The 20783-nt window shown below is 45.0% G+C and overlaps 2 protein-coding genes across 3 annotated transcripts in view; one reads left to right on the top strand and one right to left on the bottom strand.

The window, feature by feature from the left end:
• The window catches only part of creb5b (cAMP responsive element binding protein 5b), a 31990-nt gene extending 20184 nt beyond the window's left edge, over positions 1-11806 (top strand). For both annotated transcript variants that reach the window (XM_061081956.1, XM_061081957.1), the window contains 4 exons: positions 8084-8419; positions 9668-9895; positions 10426-10534; positions 11652-11806. In XM_061081956.1, coding sequence (XP_060937939.1) covers positions 8084-8419; positions 9668-9895; positions 10426-10534; positions 11652-11806 — 828 coding nt within the window. The remainder of the gene's footprint in view (positions 1-8083; positions 8420-9667; positions 9896-10425; positions 10535-11651) is intronic.
• Positions 11807-15242: 3436 nt separating this feature from the next.
• Positions 15243-20208, bottom strand: cpvl (carboxypeptidase vitellogenic like). The gene is made up of 13 exons (XM_061080660.1): positions 20132-20208; positions 19800-19978; positions 19547-19668; positions 18126-18240; positions 17937-17995; positions 17763-17842; positions 17606-17672; positions 16948-17070; positions 16717-16848; positions 16468-16566; positions 16196-16369; positions 15828-16010; positions 15243-15733 (listed from the first exon to the last, which is right to left on the bottom strand). The coding sequence occupies exons 1-13, from the start codon at positions 20134-20136 to the stop codon at positions 15635-15637; spliced, it is 1437 nt and encodes a 478-aa protein (XP_060936643.1). The 5' UTR covers positions 20137-20208; the 3' UTR covers positions 15243-15634.
• Positions 20209-20783: the final 575 nt, after the last annotated feature.

The following is a 20783-nucleotide window of genomic DNA, read 5'->3' as shown; positions in this document are numbered from 1 at the left end:
CACACACACAAAGCCTGCTCCAGCTCTATGTCATCCTCTTTGCACCGTGCCAGATAGAAAGCCACAAACACACGTACCTACCCTTACACACAGCGTGGCATTTAAAAAACGTGTTCCAACGCATGCATACATGGAGATTCACATACTGTTAAAACACACATACGAACCTTGTGATGTCCTCGAAAAACCTTCCTCTCCTCCTCAGATGGATTGATACGTTTGTTTGTGTGATGAAAGACTTTCACTATTGTTTCTCATCTGTAACCAGGAAAGGCCCAAACAGACCCTTATCAAGCTGGCTGTAAATAACATCTGCGAGTACCAACTATGGGTTATGAGTCAGCGCGTATCAGTGGAGCTCTTTTCAAAAAGTGGTGCACTTTGATTCGGTCTTTGTGTCTCTCTTAAAATGAGCTCCAAGCTTTCCACACAGCCAAGCTGCACTGCTAATGTCAGACAGAGGCGCCTTGAAACAGTTTGGTATTGGTGAACGAAAATGTGTTATTTATTATCTCCCGATATCTGTTGTTTACATTGTAACTAAGGACAATAAATGTGTCACTAAGCACCGGGCTAGGTGCTGAGTTTTTTATGAGGTAAACAATACTATATGTTCCTTCATTGCAGCTCTCTTGGCTGTGGAGCTGGCACTAGATGGGTGGATGACATAATTCCTGGCATGCTCTAAATGTGCTCCTTTTTACTTGAGGAGGGGAAAAAAAACAGAGCGCCTCTTAAAGAAACATTTCATAGGACACAGGAGGACCAATAATCAAAGTGTTTCGAGCGCGCTAATTCAGCTTTCTACATTTCATTTACGCGCCCATTACCCATTTTTATGTTTCAGTCTGGTAAAAGAATCCCAAACAGGCGTTTGAGTCAATGGACTTAAAGATCAAGTTTGGCCCTGAACAGTGAACAAGTGAGAAAACGAGAGTTATGAACATATTCTGTTCAGAAATGCAGTGAAGCAGCCGCAGATGTGCCAGTTTTCAACCCGGCTACACTGTGATTGATTGAGCGATTAGCTCACTATGAAGTCATTTGTAAGCAGTTAAGCCATTAGCGTACGTGGTTACCCTGTTACGTGTTCCATTCAGTTTCTTCCACAGTAGTAGGGAAGCACCTCTGGCTAAAGCTTCCTTTGTGAGGAGGAGCAGAGCACACACAATAGGAATTCTAACTCCAGGTTTTGTAAGCAACATCTGCATGAATGGTGGCATTGTCAGGGTATGATGTCATCGGAGAGAGACGGTGAGCTAAGAGCACAGCTGAATGTGCACGCTGCACTGAGCTCCAGAATACGTGTGCAGAAGTCTATACTGTACGTTTGTGTGCATTCTCATGGTTGTGTATGCAAATGGTTCATTTTCAGTGCATTGCCACGCTCTGGCAGTCATTGTTCCGAGAGTCGAAACACATCTGTGGACTAAGTGGGCTAAAACAAACCATGAATTTAGAGTTTGCACGTTGAGTTTTTGATTCAGATCTGTTATGTACATATGCCTGGTTTGTTAGGTAAACATGTGGATGCGGGGCAAACAGCGGTCAGAGAGGGACGCTGGACACATGGCAAGATACGCCGACTGTAAAGTCACATAGACAAGGTTAAATGTCTGTGTGACAGATGCAAAGACGGTTTCGTAGATGATAAACACATGTTGTTTCTCTCTATTGCCATGGAGGCGAGTGCAGGATCAATGTGTGTCCGCCGGTTTATCAGTGTTGGACACAGACCAGAGAGGGGCCCCTTTCTCTCACTGCCTCCACGGTGCTGCCATTGCTTAAGTGTTTGGTTCGTCAGGACCGGATTCATTTTGTATACAGTATGTGATCCAAAACTAAATGGTCACGCTGTATGGTTTTTAGATGGGCTCTCATTCGACAGATCTCATCGATATCCAGTATGGATTGTTTGTTGCCGTAGTTAACAGTGTTCAACCACAATCAACCACAACTAAAACATTTACACACACTGTGGTATAGACAGAAGTGGAGTCTGCAGCGTTAGCTCCTCACATAACACTGCTTCACCAGAGGTGTTTCAGTTTTTAGTCTACCCCTAATTATGGAAACATCTGACACTATGATGCAATTCAATTCAACAGTCTCCACAAAATATCATGTATTTGAATTAGCCCTTTCTAAAACTGTGACAACAACAAACCTAAACATTATAACCTTCATGAAGGAGGGTTTATTTTGATGCTGTTCTATTTAACTGCATCAGTTTGATAGGTAGGTGTTCATAACTGAGAGTACTGCTAAAAACAATCGACGAGATAGTCGCAGGTTCACATTAATGTGTCAACCTGGCAGAAGATAAAGAAAATGCATCATAATTTATGAGATTTATTTTCTAATTTGTTAAGTAGCTATATTTACTACATGTTGACCCATTCAGAGAATCATCTATAACTGTTATTCTGTGTCCATGCATCAATCAGACATTATATTAAAGTGACAGGCAGAAATGCACATGAAATTCACACATATATATTAAAAATGTCAACAAGGAATGAGTCCCCCTTCATTTGATAACTTCCTGATTGAAATGAGGGAACTCTAAAGCTTGAGCCACAGCTGAAAAAATCAAAGCTATCATTGTAGAGCTGATAAAACACATTTATATTTAAGTTTGAAGTGTGTGTGCGTGTAAGCTTGAGCTGTGCAGTGGGGTTATGGTTGAGGGCGGCAGTTGTGGCGCAGAGTGTCACATGTGTTTGTCTTTGGATGGCCGCGTGTTGTTTTAGCGGTGCTGATGGGAGGTGGATGTGAAGACCATTTGGTCATGGTTCAGGGCCTGTGAATGGGACGGGGCTCCGGCAGAGCCAAGCTTGGGTAAACCAGCTGCCATCGCTGCACGGGCCAGACAGGAGTGGTGCAGCCACTTTTAGACCCCCGGGTGCCTGGAACCAGAGTGAACTCTAAAACAACCACTCAGAGACGTGTTTGGAAAAAAGTCTGATGTGTCAGAGAGTCGGGCTGATACATTTGAGTCAACATCGACTTCATCCCAGTTCATGCTCACACGATGAAACTACTTCTGTTATCGCTCTCCTTGATTGTTTTTTTGGAGTTGTGTTAATCGAGTTGTTAAGAGAAATATCTTGAATGTGCTACAAGAAATATAAGAAAAGTGAGAATTGATCTCGGGACAAGGTTTGAATGAAAACTTAAAACACAAACGGACAAACAAAGAAATCTGGTTTCAATTCATTACACAACACAATCATTACAGTTATGTTATATTAAGCGTCTTTGAAATAATGTTATATTTAAGTCATCACGTTTCCAGTTACTTCTATTCACATGATAACATATATAGTTTGTTACTGTTCCACAGATGAAGACACATGTTAGTGGTCATTATTGCTTTCATGCTTTGTCGGTGTCACTCAGAGAAATTCTCTGTCTCCAACACTGTGACAGCGGCTGCAGCGATAACCATGTCGACTGCACCAGAGCAGGACTTTACAAGAAAAGGAACAGTGGGGATATCCAGACTGGAGTCAGAGGCCCATCCATTAAATTGACAGGGTGGAGAAGCTGCCAAGAGTATGAGCGCATGCTTTTGGAGCATGCTTCTCGGTGGGCGTGTGTCTTGCTGCGCCCATGCCGCCACGGTTCCTCCGTGCACCACCGGAGCGTCTGGCCCTGGCAGAACAGCCAGTCTATGTCCATCTCCCCCCCCCTGTCTGTGTCTGGAACCACAGGGAGGCTCTGTCCGGCACCGGCTCCGATCCGCTTGGACCAGAGCTGGAGAGAGGAGAGAGGGGGCGACATTAAAGCCTCAGAGCTCCCATCAGACTGTCTGCCTCGCTGTTCCCCGAGGAAATCAGTTTAACAGTCCCCAGCTCTTGGCAAGCAAGAGGGAGAGGGGGTGGAGGAACAGGGAAGAGGTGTGTGAGAGGGAGAGCGAGAGGGATGAGGGGTGGGCGGTTGGGTGGGGGGTTACTGCCTCTCTGGGCGAGTGGGAATCTAATAAAATTGAACTAATGGGGGGTGTGGAGTTTTAGGGGACAGAGAGTGGGTTTTGCAGGCAGGCACTGGTGGGTAGTGGTGGTTGAGGAGATGAGGAGGATGGAATTAGATCCTCTGAGTCAAACTCCTGCTTTCATCTGCAGATGGTGAACCCATGTCGGGTTTAGAGTTTTAGTCCGGGGACCTGGGCCTACAAAACCCTCTGCCAGGAAAGTTACCATAATGCAGTATATTATGCAATTAGAAATAAAGTCTACATACACGTGATCAGTTAACAGGCTACTGCGTTGGTACAGTGCAAAACAAAAGGCTGACAGAGACAGACGGGGGCTCTAATGTTTCTCTGCGGACTCTTTAATGTGAAGCAGAAGATCTCCACTGGAAACTGTGATCTTTTTGCACTTAAACGTCGACTCCGCAGACTGGTTAAATCTTTCAAACCTGCTGCAAGGCGCCAGAGGGACACAGGTCCCCTGATAGAACACTGCTCCACTTTTAAGGGGAAATAAAAGTGCTCACCCTGACCTCGCCGAGTTTGATTTACCCATCCGGAGGCGGGCGTGGTCTCTTCCCTTTGTACCTGCTCCGTGGTCTCGCTTTCTCCTCCCAGGGTTAATAGACATGAAGTCATATGGCGGAGGAGAAACCTGAGTGTGTTTTCAGGATGTGCCCAGAGCACTCACTGGGACATCACTCAAAGGCCCCAGTGTCAGAGAGGAAGTGGCCATTAATAAATATCATTAATGGGTGATTACCTGGTATCCCTGAAACCACATAAATGAGCGAGGCCTAAAACTGGAGTGGGAGTGGATGGGTCACAGGGCAAAGGTCCGAGAGGAGATAGCTCCCCTCTGGGCAAAATATGGCCAAATCAGGAACGGTGTGTTAACAATGGAAAATCAATAGCTCTTCTACTTTCAGTACACTGTCAGAATGCATGAAATGTGGTGTCAGCGGCTTGTGATTACAGATATATCGGCTGTACGTTAATAGATTGACCCCAAAGGAGGGTTTTTTCACCAGCAGCAGGGTCGACAGTGGTAGGACAGGCTGAGTGCCATCCCGTCTCCGGGCGCCCTGCACTGCCAAAGGCCAACACCTGTGTGGATTTAATGACTGTTTTCTGTGGTGGCCATGTTGCTTCAGGAGAAATGTATACGTATGTGTGTGTGTGTGTTATTAGAGTAAACTGCACACGGTGGTTAAGTCCATGTGCTCAGCACAGTCTGGGAAAATACAACCATGTGTTTTAGAGTCATTAGGGAGCTGATGAAGGTGTTTGAGAATCACAGCCTGCTCATCATCACTTTGCTAACGTCCCCCAGTTGCGTCACTGTGGTTCTGGATACAAAGACTTAAGTTTTGGCCACACTTGGTTGGGCTGAGCTGTGTCTCCACTCCAGATAGAGCAGGAGCACGGACCTGTGCAGATAGCTTTCGGGAATACGCTTTTATCAAGGTAATGTGCTGCAGCTCATTCTTTAAACTCTATCGTTTAATTTGTGTGAGCTGATATTATACCTGATATTATTAAAGAAGTCCGTTGTATCCTCTTGCCGTGTCCTCCTGTTTGGGACGTTCAGTTGCTTTTACTACAGATATTATATCTTGGGGTTTACAATGTGTTGCATCAAATTTTCTTAGATGAATCTATCATTTTATCTTAACTCGTCGTTTATTTCAGTCCTCTGATCGTGCACGGTCCTTTTGGTTTGTCTTTTTTCCCCTCTATTCTGTTATACAGATCAGTACTATAGGGCTTGTGTAGAGGCCCCTCAGCTCGGTGACCTGCCTCTGTACTCCGACACTCTCGGGCCTCTTCGGATGCAGGCTAATTCAATTAATAAACAGATAGCCCTGCTCTGCCAGCTGGATGTCTCTCACAGACACTGATAAATGAGCACTCGCCGTCTTGGGCTCATGGTGTGTTTGTGTGGGGAGGAGACACGAGAAGCCATCTTATCTCCCTCTCTCTCTCTCTCCCTCTCACTACCACCCTTCACCTTCCTTTACCCTCTCTGTCCTTCTCCCCCTCCCGTGTGCCTCGGTGGTTGACAGGAATTCATGCAGCACCAGCCGCCCCAGATGAGCATCTTAACCACACACAGACAACTTTACAAGGGTCACAAAAACAGAGTGCAGAGGCAAACAGGCAGACGGCGGATTCCCCCGGCTTGTGTTCATTCAAGCGATTGCCTGTTATGCGACTGAGTGGCAGGAGATTGTCAAACTCTGATTGGCCTCCACTTTAACGAGAGGGGTGGGCCTCACCTCTCGGGTGCTGACTGACAAGCAGAAGGCTGAAGGGAAGGTGTTCAGTGAGAGCTGTCAGACTCCGATTTCATCCTGTGATAGACGGAGTATGTCCTTGTCAACTCTGCTGGCGATGATGTATGTTTGTAAGCTCATTTAAATCCATTTTTCTTTGTTAGTTGAATGTCAGCCAGCGGTGTGTGTTTACATTTTTTGTTGCATTTTTATATCTTGTTTAGATAGATCACACAAACTGTAGTGTACACTGTTGTCTTGTCCCTGCTGCTTGTTACACTCAGGAAGTCTCAGTATAACTGTGATGCTGTGGACAGCTGCAGGCCTGAGGCCGCCCGCTGTTTGTTAGTTTTGACCCTGTGGTATTTTAACTCCTGTCTCACTGGTCACAAAGAGGAAGGGCTGTGGCCCCTGAGAGTTGTGCTGCTGAGGCTGCGGTGAAGGCAGCTTGCAGGGTTTAATCAGATGGGGATTCACTATTAACAGAGCAAATTTTAGAAAGTGGGACGACATATGAAAACAAAAATAACGAAGCTCCGGTAATGCAGTGAGGTGTCACTATGTCAGGCATCTAAACAGAAACTGTACTCAACCCAAACAGGCTTGACAAGATCATGATTTCCCTGTGCTGGTTTCATGTGCATTTCAGTGTTGAAAAATAATAAAGACACCACTGTCTGTAAACCCTGATACAAAAACATATGATATCTGTAAATATAATGCAAACCAGTAGAGTAGGCTATTTTTGTAAGCGTCCCATTTCTAAAGTGATTTATTTGACCCTGTCTCCTCTCTTCTGGTAAAAAGCTTTCCACTCATGGACAGTGTGTGAGAGAGGAGGAGTGAGGGGCCGACGTTGTGCTCTGGTTGTGCGAGCGTTGTGATCCAGACCAGCTGGATGCCATTTCCCTATGGGAATCATGAATGTAAAGGTTGTTAAAAGATATGGAGCCTTGGACACAGCGTGGACTTACTGACAGCAGCTGGGCGAAGGGGGAAGGGAGCAGAGAGAGGAAAGAGAGCACTGGGAAAGAGAATAGAGAACTTTGTGGAATTCACAACAGTGGCCTTGAAAAGAAAGCTTTGTTTCAGTTTTGCTGCTTACTTTTTTACACAAGATGAATTAACAAGTTAAACTCTCAAATGTTTATTCATCACCTGGTGAAAATCTAAATAAGCCATGTCAGCGGGAAGATGTGTGTTTTTTTTTCAAGTTTTGTCGAGAGTCTGAGGACATATTTTGTGTATGTTTGGGTTCTGATTTTCTTCTGGTCTCGCGGTTTTCTTTATGTGATGCCCAGAAAAACAGACCCTTGACAAGAGGTGCATTCAGTAAACACCGACAACACAAGTGCACCTTCAGTGAGCCTCTCTCTGGTGTCGCTGCCAGGCCGCTCACAGTCAGTCTGGGCTAAGTAGACCACACGGTTAAAGCAACAAATCCCCTGCTGGATCAACAGTGAGGGAGCAGTCTGAGGCTCACACCTTACCAGGGAAATCGTCTCAGAGAAGACACACACATGCACACACGCACACAAACGTGCCCAGCAGAGAGAGAGGCTATTAGGAATATGAAGAGGAGGGACGGCAATCATGGAAGGTAGAGCGGGAGAATGACAGGACTGAAGGAGAGACAGAGGACACTCTAAGTGGCTTTGATTCGTTCTCCTGACATATGGATTTATGAAGCCATTCATCAACTCATAGTCAGCACATAAACCCACTCTGTAGCTATTGATCATCAGCACACTGATTAATGAGAGCACACACAAAGAATACTCACGGAGAATAATCCTCATCGTAACGTTTGCTTTTCATTTGGTCAACGCAGAGGCTGAAGGCTGCACTTTCACACCACCCCGGTACCATCGCCAACGGCAACATGAACTCCATGGGCCACATGATGGAGATGATGTCATCGCGGCAGGAGCAAAGCGCCCACCACCACATGCACTCGCACCAGCACCAGCACCTGCAAGCTCCTCCCCACGCGTACCAGCACCACGGCCACCACCACCACAACAACAACCAGGGCCACAACCAGGGCCAGGGCGGACACCACCACCCGCAGGGACACAACCCGCATCACAACTCCCACAACCCCCACCTCCATCCCGGTCACCCACACCAGACCTCACCGCACCCTACAATGCACTCTGCTTCACAGGTAAGAACATTCCCAGCAGAGCAGAGGCTTTTAGACGGGCCGAAGGGCAAAGCCACAGGTTCAATAACACTTTAACTACACTACACAGTCAAATCTCTGGTATAGGAGGCCTCTGTATATGCGCCATGACGAAAGGAAGCAAGCCTCAGTAATCCTCCGAGCATTTTAGCTATTAGTGGTTTGGTGTAGAAATAGAGCTGTAATCATCACAGGGAGTTAGCAGACAAACACTTTTTCTCTTGCAGCAGCAATAACGCCAAGTAGTTTGCGGGCAAATGTCTTGAAGCTTATTTTTTCCTTTAAGATTGGTCAGCGGCAGGTCAGTGTCAGATGCCCGTCATGGAGGGAAGGGGTCACGAAAAGGCCATAAAAAAGCTATTATAAAAGATGTTCAGGAGTGTCTTCTGGAAACTCTGCTCCACGCCCTCCTCCACCGCCGGGCTGCCATTATGTGGCCACAGCGTGCTCCAGGTGCAGAAGACATTTTTATAAATGCTGGTCCTGATGGCGAACAGACAACCTTGGCTAATGGTCCTGGAACAAATCTTAGCCGTGAATATATTGGGTTGAAAGTTAGAAAGTATCGCTCACAGCAATAAAAAAAGAATACGACGTGAGACACTTTGTCCCCGCATTGTCTGACGCCCTCTGCAACACGGAGCCTTCTGAGTGAAGGACAGTGCGACATCCACGAATGCAAATCACTTCATGTTCCAAATGTACCATTAAGGCATTGAAACAACACTCTCTTGTATGCACAGCGGCCATTAAAGCAGCTTGTATTTTCCATGGTTCTAATAAAAATGCTAATGACCTGAAGACTGAAAACACTTGACCTTGCCAAGGATATGTCAAGATCTGTCAGTGCACGTACAGTTTTTAGAAACAGGTCTTTTTTGACTGCGTCTGCTGCTGGTGTTATTCTGAGTGGAAGTGGGCGTTGGAAAAACTGCCTCCTGACACCTCTTTAACAAGGTGGGCATGCTGGTGAATCAGCCCAGTCACTCACTCACCCAGTCAGCCCTCACGCCCTCACAGCCCAGAGCATGTGGCACAACCAGATGTTGTTTTTGGGGGGAAGTTGCCAGACGTGGAATAGATGCAGGAGGTAATGTATGGATGCTTGTTTCCAGGCAGGAGGCTTTGAGGTCAGTGGAGTGGTGACAACTGGCAGACAGGTGTGTCAGAGCAGACACCGCCTCATCAAAAGAGCTGTGATGCTGATGCTCTGTCCCCGGTGTGTTTCAGATGTCACCTGCGACCCAGCAGATGCAGCCCTCGCAGACGCTGCAGTCTCCACCCCCCAGCGGCGGGCGGCGCAGGCGGGTAATGGACGAGGACCCGGACGAACGTCGGCGGAAATTTCTAGAGCGGAACCGAGCGGCGGCCACGAGATGCAGACAGAAGAGAAAAGTATGGGTGGTGTCGTTGGAGAAGAAAGCTGAAGAGCTCACTCAGACCAACATGCAGCTTCAGGTACAAACTCAGTCTCACAACAGTATGTTTGACTCAGCTCCTCAATAAAAACCTCATGACATCATCTTCTTTTGTGCTAATGATAATGATGATGGGTTTGACTGATATGAGTTTGATGGGTTAATCAAGATATCCTGACTTTCAATCCCTAGTGTGGGTCAAGCTCAAAAACACTGGGTTCTACAATTCCCATATTTCAAGTGAATATCCCAAAATTGTAGCAACAAATTCTCAGTTAAGATTCAAGATTTAAGTTTCAAGCACTATCCAAACTATGAAATACACCTTCTAATGAACACTCAAATATCCATCCATCCATCCTGAGCTGGCGCCAATCCCAGCTCACATAGGGTGAGAGGCCGGCTATGACAGGTCCCAATTGGAGAGAGATACATTGCTAAATATAAATGCATGGAAAATAACATTATAGAAATACCTTTTGTAAAAAAGTATTGCCTGTTTATTTGTGGAATCCCCAGAATGAAAGAATGAAAAAGATTAATCGCCTCCATGTTTTCCTTGAATTTCAGAATGAAGTGACGATGCTAAAGAGCGAGGTGACCCAACTCAAGCAGCTTCTCCTCACACACAAGGACTGTCACATCACCACTATGCAGAAAGATTCCCAAGGTTACCTCAGTGAGTAGCTCAAACATCAACACACACACACACAATCTTTGGGGAAATTGGCCAAATAGTGCACCTTCATCTGTGTGCCTTAGTGCTACGGCGCGGCTGTGGAAATGCTCTTTAATGGTTTCGCCAGAGGAGAGGTATGAACTCCACAGACCGAACTGTGATGGACACGCAGCAACTGCCAAAGCTCTCTGCTCCTACGTGCTGGTGTCCAGCTCCCACGCTCTCTGCAGGACTCTTCCTTTGACATATGGGTGTTGCGCACTGTGGTGGCCGAGCCCGGGCCTGGGAGTTGGTAGTCTGATTCCCACATGAGGCCTGATTTTCCATCTGACAGCACCTCAGTGCACAGAGGCGGCCTTGACGCAACGTGAGAAAGACGTCACAAGGCGACACTCTGCCATCCCAGCTCTCACGGACGTCCCGGGATCTCTCTTGATTATTGGACCTTGCCTCGGCCGTGCATGACATCCGAGCCCCACCCTTTGATACGGATACCAGTGACATTTCCATGTAATTAGGATAAGGCACCTCCCTGTGTGGCTTTAGCACAGGAAAATAAGTCTCACATCCCCTTTGGCTGAATGGTTCTTTTATTCAGGAGAGAGCCGACTCCCAGACTGGGCTGGTGAGAGACTTTCATCGATGAGTCTAGCTTGTGTACAGATGTCACCTTCAGTGTGTCCAGAATTCATCAGCCGTGTTTACGGAGTTCGGGTGATTCATTTTTCCATTTTTGTCTTATCCTTTTATGGCCCCTTCAGGATGACAGTTGATGAGTCAGGTGTGAATTTAGTGTCATTTGTTTGGACCTAATCTATTTCTGCTAATAAAGCCGTCGTTTTGTTATAAAAAAAGAATTCTCTGTCTGTGTTTATTTGGTCGTTTTTAATATCACATTAGGTTTTGAAGCATCTTTACCCTTAGTGTATGCACTTGCACACAGACACAGATACACAGACACAGACACACACACACACACACACACACACACACACACACACACACACACACACACACACACACACACACACACACACACACACACAGACACAGACACAGACACACACATTCTCGTACGTGTTGTCCATCCTCAGTCATGTCTCTGCTGTCTCCTCAGGTCCAGAGAGCAGTCCAGCGGGGAGTCCAGCGCCAGTGTGCTCGCAGCAGCAGGTCATTCAGCACAACACCATCACCACCTCCACCACGACTGTAGGGGGCAGCAGTGTGCACGGGCAAGCCAACCACCGCACAGACATTAACCCTATCCACTAGGGACCAGAGAGACTATAACCCCCCCGGCTGTAGCCCCAAACTCCCCCCTTTTTGCTCCCCTGTTTTATGAGGGTCACCAGCTGCACATGCTGCCCCCCCCCCCTCTCATCCTCCCTCCATCAAGAAAAACCTCAAAGGCCTGTGAGGCTGTTCTTTATACAGTAGATACAGTATGTATTTTTATAGACCAACCCTATTTACGCATAAATGTTCTATGGTCTGTTGCCTCTTTTTTAATCTGCTTCTTTGTTGTTTAGCAGAAAGGGAGTTTTGCTAATCTCATGCAGCAGTCAAGTGACTTTTTTTCCCCCATCGTGTTACGGTACAAAATGGACCATGGTGGTCGTGGAACCAGAGGACAGAGACCTAAGACATCATCTCTAGAAGCAGAGATTACGTCTCTGCTGGCCTAATGGACTGAATCATGAGTCTCATCATTCTCTATGTGTCAAGCGTGGACGGTGTGGCGAGTGTATGTAGCATGTGTAATCATAAACTGAAGACTCACACCTTTAAGTCGTCTCCTGAAACCAAGTCAAACCGTCGCCATGATGGCTTGAAGACAGGAATATGCAAGCAGGTGTAACGACCCCTTTTCCCCTTTTCTAGAAATGTATATGACTGTTAAACTTCTCCCTGTCAGATGTAGTCTCAAAGAGCGCAATGAAATACAGCATGACAGTGAAAGTAATGTTCGATCAAAAAGAAGCAATACATCGGAGTATTGATCCTCTTCTCTACTGTGTGTCCACGTGGGGACCGGCATGGCCAAGCCACCCAGGTCCCCGAGGACACGCGGTGCTGTTACAGCCACAGAACTGTACACTGTGATACCAGTGAGGCAGCTCGGGAGTCCAAACCCACTCCTCCGCTCTCCAGGACCAACTCAAGCTTTAATTATTGAGGCCTCTTCTGTGTGTGTGTGTGTTTGCGTGTGTGTGTGTGTGCGTCTGGATCCACAGTTTTAGATTCAAATTCCAAATGGATACAACATTTGATTGCGGACGTCTGCATAGTTTTGTGTGTGCATGTGGGTTTTGTTTTGTATGTGCTTGTGTTTTTCCTTCTTCCTCTCTTCCTCTGCCGAACAAAGTTCAGCAGGCGCTCGTGTAAAGAAAGAGAAACAAAAAGAGTGAGAACGTGACTATGACCATTTTTTTTCCTTTCTTTATGCCGGTGATTTCCAAAATGTCACAATGTGCCTGAAGTTTTCTTCAAATCTTTTGTTTGGCAACAGAACCTTTTTTTTTGTTATCATCACTTATTGTCAATACAATCAAGAATTCATCATCTATTTACCCTGTTATTGCGTCTGCTGCTGGTTGCTGCAGAGCGAAACCAGCTGACCAAGAGGAAAAAGAACCCGTTCGATTTGACCTCTGACCTCTTCATCAATTTCTCCTGCTCCTCCTGCTCCTGTCTCTCTCTCAGGCCTCGTCTGTATTTCAGTTTGGCGTTGGATGTACTGACAATGATACCGGCCCAACCTTTTTTTTTTTCTATCTCCCTGCTCGCCTTGAAACTTAATGCCTTCTCATGTCGACCACAACCTCTTCTCTCTTCTTTCTCCTTCCCCGTTACCAGGAATGTCGATTCACAAGCCTGATGACCACCATGCACTGTGTTTTACAGTCGGATGGATGAAAAAACAGCATCGCAGAGCCGTCTATGCACTTTGTCCTCTGTTGTGCCAGAGGCTAGAATAGCCATATTAAGGTCCGAGTAATTCTCAGTGATTCCCCCCCCCCGACTCTGTTCACACACCAGCGAGAAACGTAACTGTGTTTGGAGAGACTGTGCCTGGCGTGCGTCACACGTCTGTAGATAAAAGAAGGGAACCTAGAGCTTGCGTTGTAGGATGACGCTCGGTCAAGGAGCCTGCAGCGTTCGGTTTGAGCCATTTTTACTCTGGAAACTAAATCCAGCTCCAGTTTTGTCAAAGATGAAGGATGTGAATGGAGAAGAATCTTTTTCTCTCGTCTCACTCAAGCATTCAGACTGTTTATACCCTGTCTGTGTGTGCAGGAGTGTGTGTGTGTGTGTGTGTGTGTGTGTGTGTGTGAATAGGCAGAGAAATTCTCCAGGAAAGGGCTTTGTTGTACCGACCCTTTGAACTGACAACGCCTGCCTTATCTCAACTGTTTTATAGACCATGTATTGATTATTAGACCATTCCAAATTAACCTCTTGCATGTGAAAATATGGCAATGACCATACAACTCTTTCAACTGGAATCATCAGGAGGACATTTCTGTCTCTGCTTTCATTTTTCACAGTGGATCCAGGTCCGGGGAAAAGACATTTGTCACTGTTCGGGCAGACGAACAGGTGGAAGTGCAGTGTGAGTGTGGGTTTGTGCGAGCGGTGGAGAACAATTTACCACATGTCAATTATCTTATAACTGTATTATTTTAAATCTCAAACTATAAATACTGTACATACTGTCATTAATTTCTGTAATCCTGTACATGTAATGCAACCACCTTTCTTTTTGAAGGGAGTAAACGTGTGGTACATGTGTAAATACGGTCTGCATAGCACTTGTTGCCTTTTTTTGTCGTATGTCGAGGCTCATTTCAACGCTTAAATAAATTGTTTGTATGTAATGAAATGACAAATCCATTCTTACCTGCATAACTTTGTACATTTTTTTGAGTGTGTGTCTGTAATGACATTGTCGCCGTTTTTTTGTTTTGTTTTGCATTTGTACAGATGTGAAAGTTATCACTGCAGTTACATTACGGTATGAAAATAAAGCACTTGTTCGGTAACATACAAACTAGCTGATGTGATTTGATGTCAGCGGTCACTTCCTGTGAAAGAAAGAATGAGCTGAGAGACACGAAGGGGGAAGTGATCTTCGAAGTGAATGATCAGCAGCTTTTTTATCGATGCTCGTCCTCGAGACATAACTGCTCATTAAATACTTAGATGCTTTAAAGGTTTAGAATACTCATTCATTATTGAAACGTCTAGACAGCTTGCTAGTTGCCTGATGAGATAACATGACAGTTAACTTCAGAACACAAACGTCTTTGTGGCGTTCTGTCAAAACGCCAAATCCCTACAGAGACCCTGAATTCAACTTTACAGATAAACACAATGTGAAACACAGTGTGTATTAAAAAGTTTTCCAGCCACATGCAAAGTTGCCCCTAGACTTTCTTCAAATATTTTTAATCGTGTTATTTTGTTTTTAGGACACATGCTATCTCTTAGGGATATTATGTTATAGAATTTAATATTATAATAAACTATATTAAATTACCACAGCAGTTTCAGTATTATTGTCTTCAAGTCTCAGGATTTGAGATGGAATTACTTTGGAGCACAGTGCCCCCTAGTGTACATTTTTTTAACTAGCCACAGGAGAATTTCAGAAGTCAGTTCGTCTGCAGAATTATCTTCTTTCCTCTATGATCATTAAAACAGAGAATTTTTAAAATAAAAACATTTTATTTCAAGTTGATTCTCTGTTTCTTTACATTTCATCTTCCTGCCTGCACTGACTGATAGCAAAATAAAATATATTTTCCCCTGAACACAATCCCAAGAAAAATAAACATGACACGATGTCCACACAGTTCAGGCCTGATAATCGGACTGAGATTTTCTTTTTGATTTTCTGAAATGTGGCCAGCAAATCAAAGATCTGATCCAAGCAAAGGTGTTTCATTAGGAGGCAGCCCTCTGCTAAAATGCAAAGAATCTACAAATGTGCTGATTTAGATTGAATTAGACAATCAACAGTCTTTTAAATCAACAATCACGGATCAATGAAATGCTCTTTGTGGTGCAGCTGCTGAATCAGCTCCATGTCAACACGTTTCATATCCAGCCTTGTGTGGAAAGGAACCTGTCAATCATGTCAAAGGTCCTCGCTGGTTGGTCGTAAGGCAGAATGTGTCCTCCTCCGCGGATAATGACCTGGAGTGAGAATATAAATATTATTTCAATTAAAAAAAAGAAACACGTGTGGATACTTTTTTCACTGTGTCGACGATTGTGAGAATCTGCCCACCTGATAAAACTCCTGCACTTGTCTCACATAACCTGCCACCTCCGTGTCAGAGGGCTGAACCTTCCAGTGGTAGCGTGCGGCTGTTTTGAACTCGGCGGCCCCGGTCCAGTTGACAGTGGGCAGGAACCGCTCGGTCAGAGGAGCAGCTACGATGACATCCAGCTGACCGCTGTAGATCAAGACCTGGACGGAGGGAAAACAGCTTTAAGGAGGACATACTATGGGCATACGTTACCTAAAGGTGTGTGAGAGAAAGCTTAGTATATCAAATATCCATGATGTCAATGATTGAAAGTTCAAAATATGATGAAACATGATTAAATTCTGCATTTTGGACAAACTCCAGTGGCTAGCTCTCCCTCCCTCACCCTGTAGTTGTCCATCAGCTCCCCCAGCCACGGTTTGATGCTCTTCATGACGTCCTGCACCAGATACTTCTCCACCTGCGAGCCGTCGTGGAAAGTCAGGTTCCCCACATGGATGGCTCGTCGCACTGCCGGCAGCGTCACAAACTGGGAGAAGTACTCCTGGTCTTCAGGCTCCTGTGGGCGCACACAAATAATAAACATAGGTCAAGAGTTAAAAAAGGTTTAGAAAAGTCCTCAGTCCGAGACATCACACTGCCGGCGTGTTCACGTACCTGACATGTCATGTAGTTGAAGTAGTTGGTGCAGCCCGTAGCATTTTGGAAGAAGGACGGATACGGCTCGATGTCACCGTTCAGCAAGCTATCGAAAACCTGATAAAAGGAATCGCCACAATAAGATGGTTGTTGTCGTTTTTTTCTCAATCAGAATCATATTTTGAAAAATGGAACAAGTTCTACATAAAAGATCATAAACAGCGTCAACTTGTATTTTGGAGAAACCTGCAAGTGCACAGCTCATACCTTGAAAGCCTCCACCCACTTCTCCTGCTGGATGAACTGCACTCCCAGGTCCGTCTGCTGAACCACGTACTGCTTCTGCTGCTTGTCAATCATTCCCGTTTGGTACAGGAACTCGCCATAACCGCCGAGCATCTGGAGTGGAAGTCTCAAAGATTAGAAATTCAATAACTTTAAGGGACCTGGGGAGTCCAGATGCAGATTGAGGAGGACGACCTGACGTCAGCTACGCACCAGTTCTGGATCACAGAGCCCATCGCCGATCGCCATCCCCTTAAAGTTGATTTTCACTTTGGCAGTGGGGTTGTTTTTGTGGATGTAGTAAGAAATGGCAGGAACGTACTTCCCTGCATAAGACTGTGCAGAGACAGAGTAAAGGTTAATGAATGTCTATGATGTTTTTAACTGTTGTTTAGAAGCTATTATTGCTTGGGAACTTTTATTAAAGCAACACTATGTAACTTCCAATGAGCAACAACTGAACAGTGAATATTACCTGTAAGAAATATGCCAAACTCTGTTCAGAATTTTAGGTTTCCTTGCTGAATATTGGAGATAGAAATTGTTTTTTAATTTAATAGTATTTTTAATAGATCTGCAGTTCGACATTACTCTTGAACTTGAACAAGACCAGAAGTTCAGGGTGAAGAGTGAAGTCAGTGTCAGATCAAACTAAATGTTGAAGTGGATATTTCAATGTAAAATGTTGCCTGGTGTTAAATTGGGTCAAAATGTGACATGTTATGGTCACTGGGCTCATTTAGGACTTTCTCTAATTGGCATAAACCTGGGAGTCAACTACTGCTTATCTTAACAGTTAAAAAGCTGCTTGAGAAAATGCTTTAAACGTTTATAAAACAGTAACTTGCAATCCTCAGAGAAGAAACATTACCTCTCCGGTTGCATAGAACTCATTGGCCTGATACTCAGGGAAGATCTGGAAGAACTGCGTCAGAGCACTTGTGAGGAGGAGACAGAAACGGTCAGAGTCAGTAACCGACGACACTGAAGTGACTAAATGACCAGATCTGAGGTGGAGGATGCTTCACCTGTACAGATCCCGGCCGACGTCATCCTGATTCTGAGCAAAACCCCTGTCGTCGTCGGTGAAGCTGAAACCTGTTCCCACCTGGAGAGAAAAGAACACTCTGTCAGGGAAGATTCCTTTATGAATAACAGTCAGGGGACCCGAGGAACCTTGAATGAAAGATGTGTGTACATACCGGATTGTCAATGTACAAAACAGAGTATCTGGTGGTCCAAGCGTAGTCCCTCAAGCCGACTGTAAGGACAGAAAACACACACAGCTCAGAATTCACAAATAATGATCCATCACAGACTTTGAACATCTCCAGGTGAACATATGAAATCTGGATCACAGCATTTACACCTGGGACAACAACACCTCTTACCCGTCATGTTCTTATAAACCACGTACGGGCCGTGCTCCACAAAGAGGCCGAACATGGACGTTCCCCCGGGGCCGCCCTGCAGCCAGAGCAGGACCGGAGCATTTGGAGTGCTGGGCTTCGAGGAGGGACAGAAAATAGAGTTGAGATCGCAGCGCCACCTTGTGGTGGATTAAGTTCACTAAGAAAGGTTCAAAAGAATTAATGTATCAACTTTATTTGCACTTTAATAGACCTGTTATCACACAACTGATAGAAATAAAAATATAAATGGGGTCACTTTGAGGATAAAACACACACAGAGAAGCATCAGCACTGACAATGAACACAAGATAAAAGAAAAGTGACCTAAACCGAAATCAGATTTTAGTGAAGGGTTCAAAATAAAGGTGCTCTGGCAAAAAAAATGTAATAAAAGCATGCATGACTGTTCAGGTTCTGCAGAGTTAAAAAGTATTTTCAAAGCCCCAGGGCATAATGTGGAAGTAAAGGGAGTTCCTGTCTCTAACAGAGAACACTTCACCTGAAGCACCTGAAGCACCTGAAGTACCTGAAGCACCCGAAGCACCTGAAGCTGAAATGCAAGCTACTATGTTCATGTGGAGGAAATTGTGTTTTGCTTTACGACATCTTCTGAAAAAACAGATGTACGAGGCTGGTTTACAGCTTCAAATAAAACCAAAGTTCTGAATAACAGCTTGGATAATGTTAACTCTTCCTGTCAGAGCTGGGTTGAAAACACATGCCAAAGTCTGACATGACAGATTGTATAATACATATATACTGCAGCACACATTGCTGGAGGCTGCACAGGTGAAAGTGCAATTAAATCTTTGCTCCAGAGAAAGAAAAAATCACGAGGATTGATTTTTAAATGGCTCTTCCATTTGCTGTGGTTATTAAACAATCTGCAGAGACACTGACACTAATGTAACTGAGTATAGAGGAGAAGCTCCGGATGTGAATGTGAAACTGATACACACACACACACACTACATAATTAAAGCTGTTACTTTATTTTCAACGAATGTCCCACTGCACCTTCGAATGTACACAGTTTTAGTTTTTTACAGTATTGTATTGACTTTTTTATAGAAAGATCCTCCTACCTTACTTTTTTATTCATTAAACTACTGTCCAGTAGTTAGTATTACTTACTTACCTTTCATTTAATATCCATATACTAACTTATTTTATATTATTTATATATTTTATTTTGGTTTATAAATTCTATTGGTGGTTTTCTTTCTAAATATTTATGAGCATAGTTAGAGGAAGCCTGTGAACCAACAATTCCATTGCCAGAGACTGCTATATTTAATTTTTGCACATTATAAATAAAGTCCAACAGAGGTCATTGTACTGGTGACCCTGCGTTTACTTGTACAGGACATATAGAAAGAGAAGCCTGAGTGTGATCCTACCATGAGAGCAGGAAAGAACCAGAAGTAGAGGTTGCTGTTGAACTTCTTGTTGACGGTCAGGTAACCAGCATAGCTCTTCACATTGGCTCCTGGCAGATCTCCCACCAAGCTCAGCTTCCTGGCTGCGGAAATCCAGACGTCAACACAAATTCACGACATTACACAAACACAATGCCTGCAGCTGATTGGTGGATCAGACCCTGCAGCTTCTGAATATCTGATCCATGTGAACCAGTGAGGCAGCTTCTCTCACCTTCATCTATGGCTCCTTTCTCCAGGTAGGGGGTGAGGAAGAGAGGGGCCCCGGGGTCGGCTCCTCGCAGCCCGCTGACCCGGTGCGATCTCCGGCAGAAGAAGGAGGAGCAGCCGCGGGAGAGCACCGCGTCCAGACAGAGGCCCAGCAGCAGCAAACCCACACTTTCCTTCAGGAACCTGGCGACATTCACAACAACAACAACAACAACACACAGTGATCAGACACAAGAGCCCGAGCAGGTGTAACCCTCAGTCTGACGCATGGCGGCGCTGTGCTCAGGAGGAGAAAGACACATTAGAAGGTGTTCCACTCTCTATGGTTCCACTCACCCCATGTTCACTGGACGTGTTCTCACTTCGTTCCTCCTCTGGTCCCTGGACGAGAAGTGTGAGCCAGTCAGGCTGAAGTCACATGACCGGCTCTCAGTGGATCACGTGGTTTTGTGGGATGTTTCCGGGGTGCGAGGGGAGTTTGTACCCTCGGCGAGGTCTGACAGGAAACTCCCGGTGGCTTCTACCATAGATATAAACACTTTATATATATCTATGGCTTCTACAGGCTCGATTCTGAGGGTTTGAGTCTGACGTGGTAAGTCACGTGTTCTCACGTAAACCTCAGTGGGTGTTTGGTTTATTGTGAAGACAAAAGGGTTATAGAGTTTATACTTAAAGGTCCAGTGTGTAAAATTCAGGTGAATGGGATCTAATGGCAGAAATTGAATATAAAATAATCCCAGTGTTGTTTAAATTGTTGTTTTCTTCACCCTTGAATGAGCCCTTTATATTAAAATACGGAGGATGTTTTTATACAGTAGCCCAAACTGGACAAACCAAACAACATGCAACTTCACCACTAGATGTCACTACACACTGAACCTTTAACGAGCATGGAAGATGTTTCCTGCTCGACATACTTGATATTTTATATTCACCAATCCACGTGGACAAAATGTTACTTTATTATTCAGCTTTAATTCAGACT

Source organism: Limanda limanda, chromosome 11 (assembly GCF_963576545.1).
Source record: "Limanda limanda chromosome 11, fLimLim1.1, whole genome shotgun sequence".
Classification (NCBI taxonomy): domain Eukaryota; kingdom Metazoa; phylum Chordata; class Actinopteri; order Pleuronectiformes; family Pleuronectidae; genus Limanda; species Limanda limanda.
This window is presented reverse-complemented; position numbering and strand designations above follow the sequence as displayed.

Bases quoted from the DNA above. Each gene is read 5' to 3' on its own strand.
- cpvl (XM_061080660.1), bottom strand. The intron at 18,241-19,546 runs GTAGGATCACAC...CCCTCCTCGAAG, and splicing joins GGTTCTTTCCTGCTCTCATG to CCCAGCACTCCAAATGCTCC. The intron at 16,370-16,467 runs GTACGTGAACAC...GTGCGCCCACAG, and splicing joins TCAACTACATGACATGTCAG to GAGCCTGAAGACCAGGAGTA.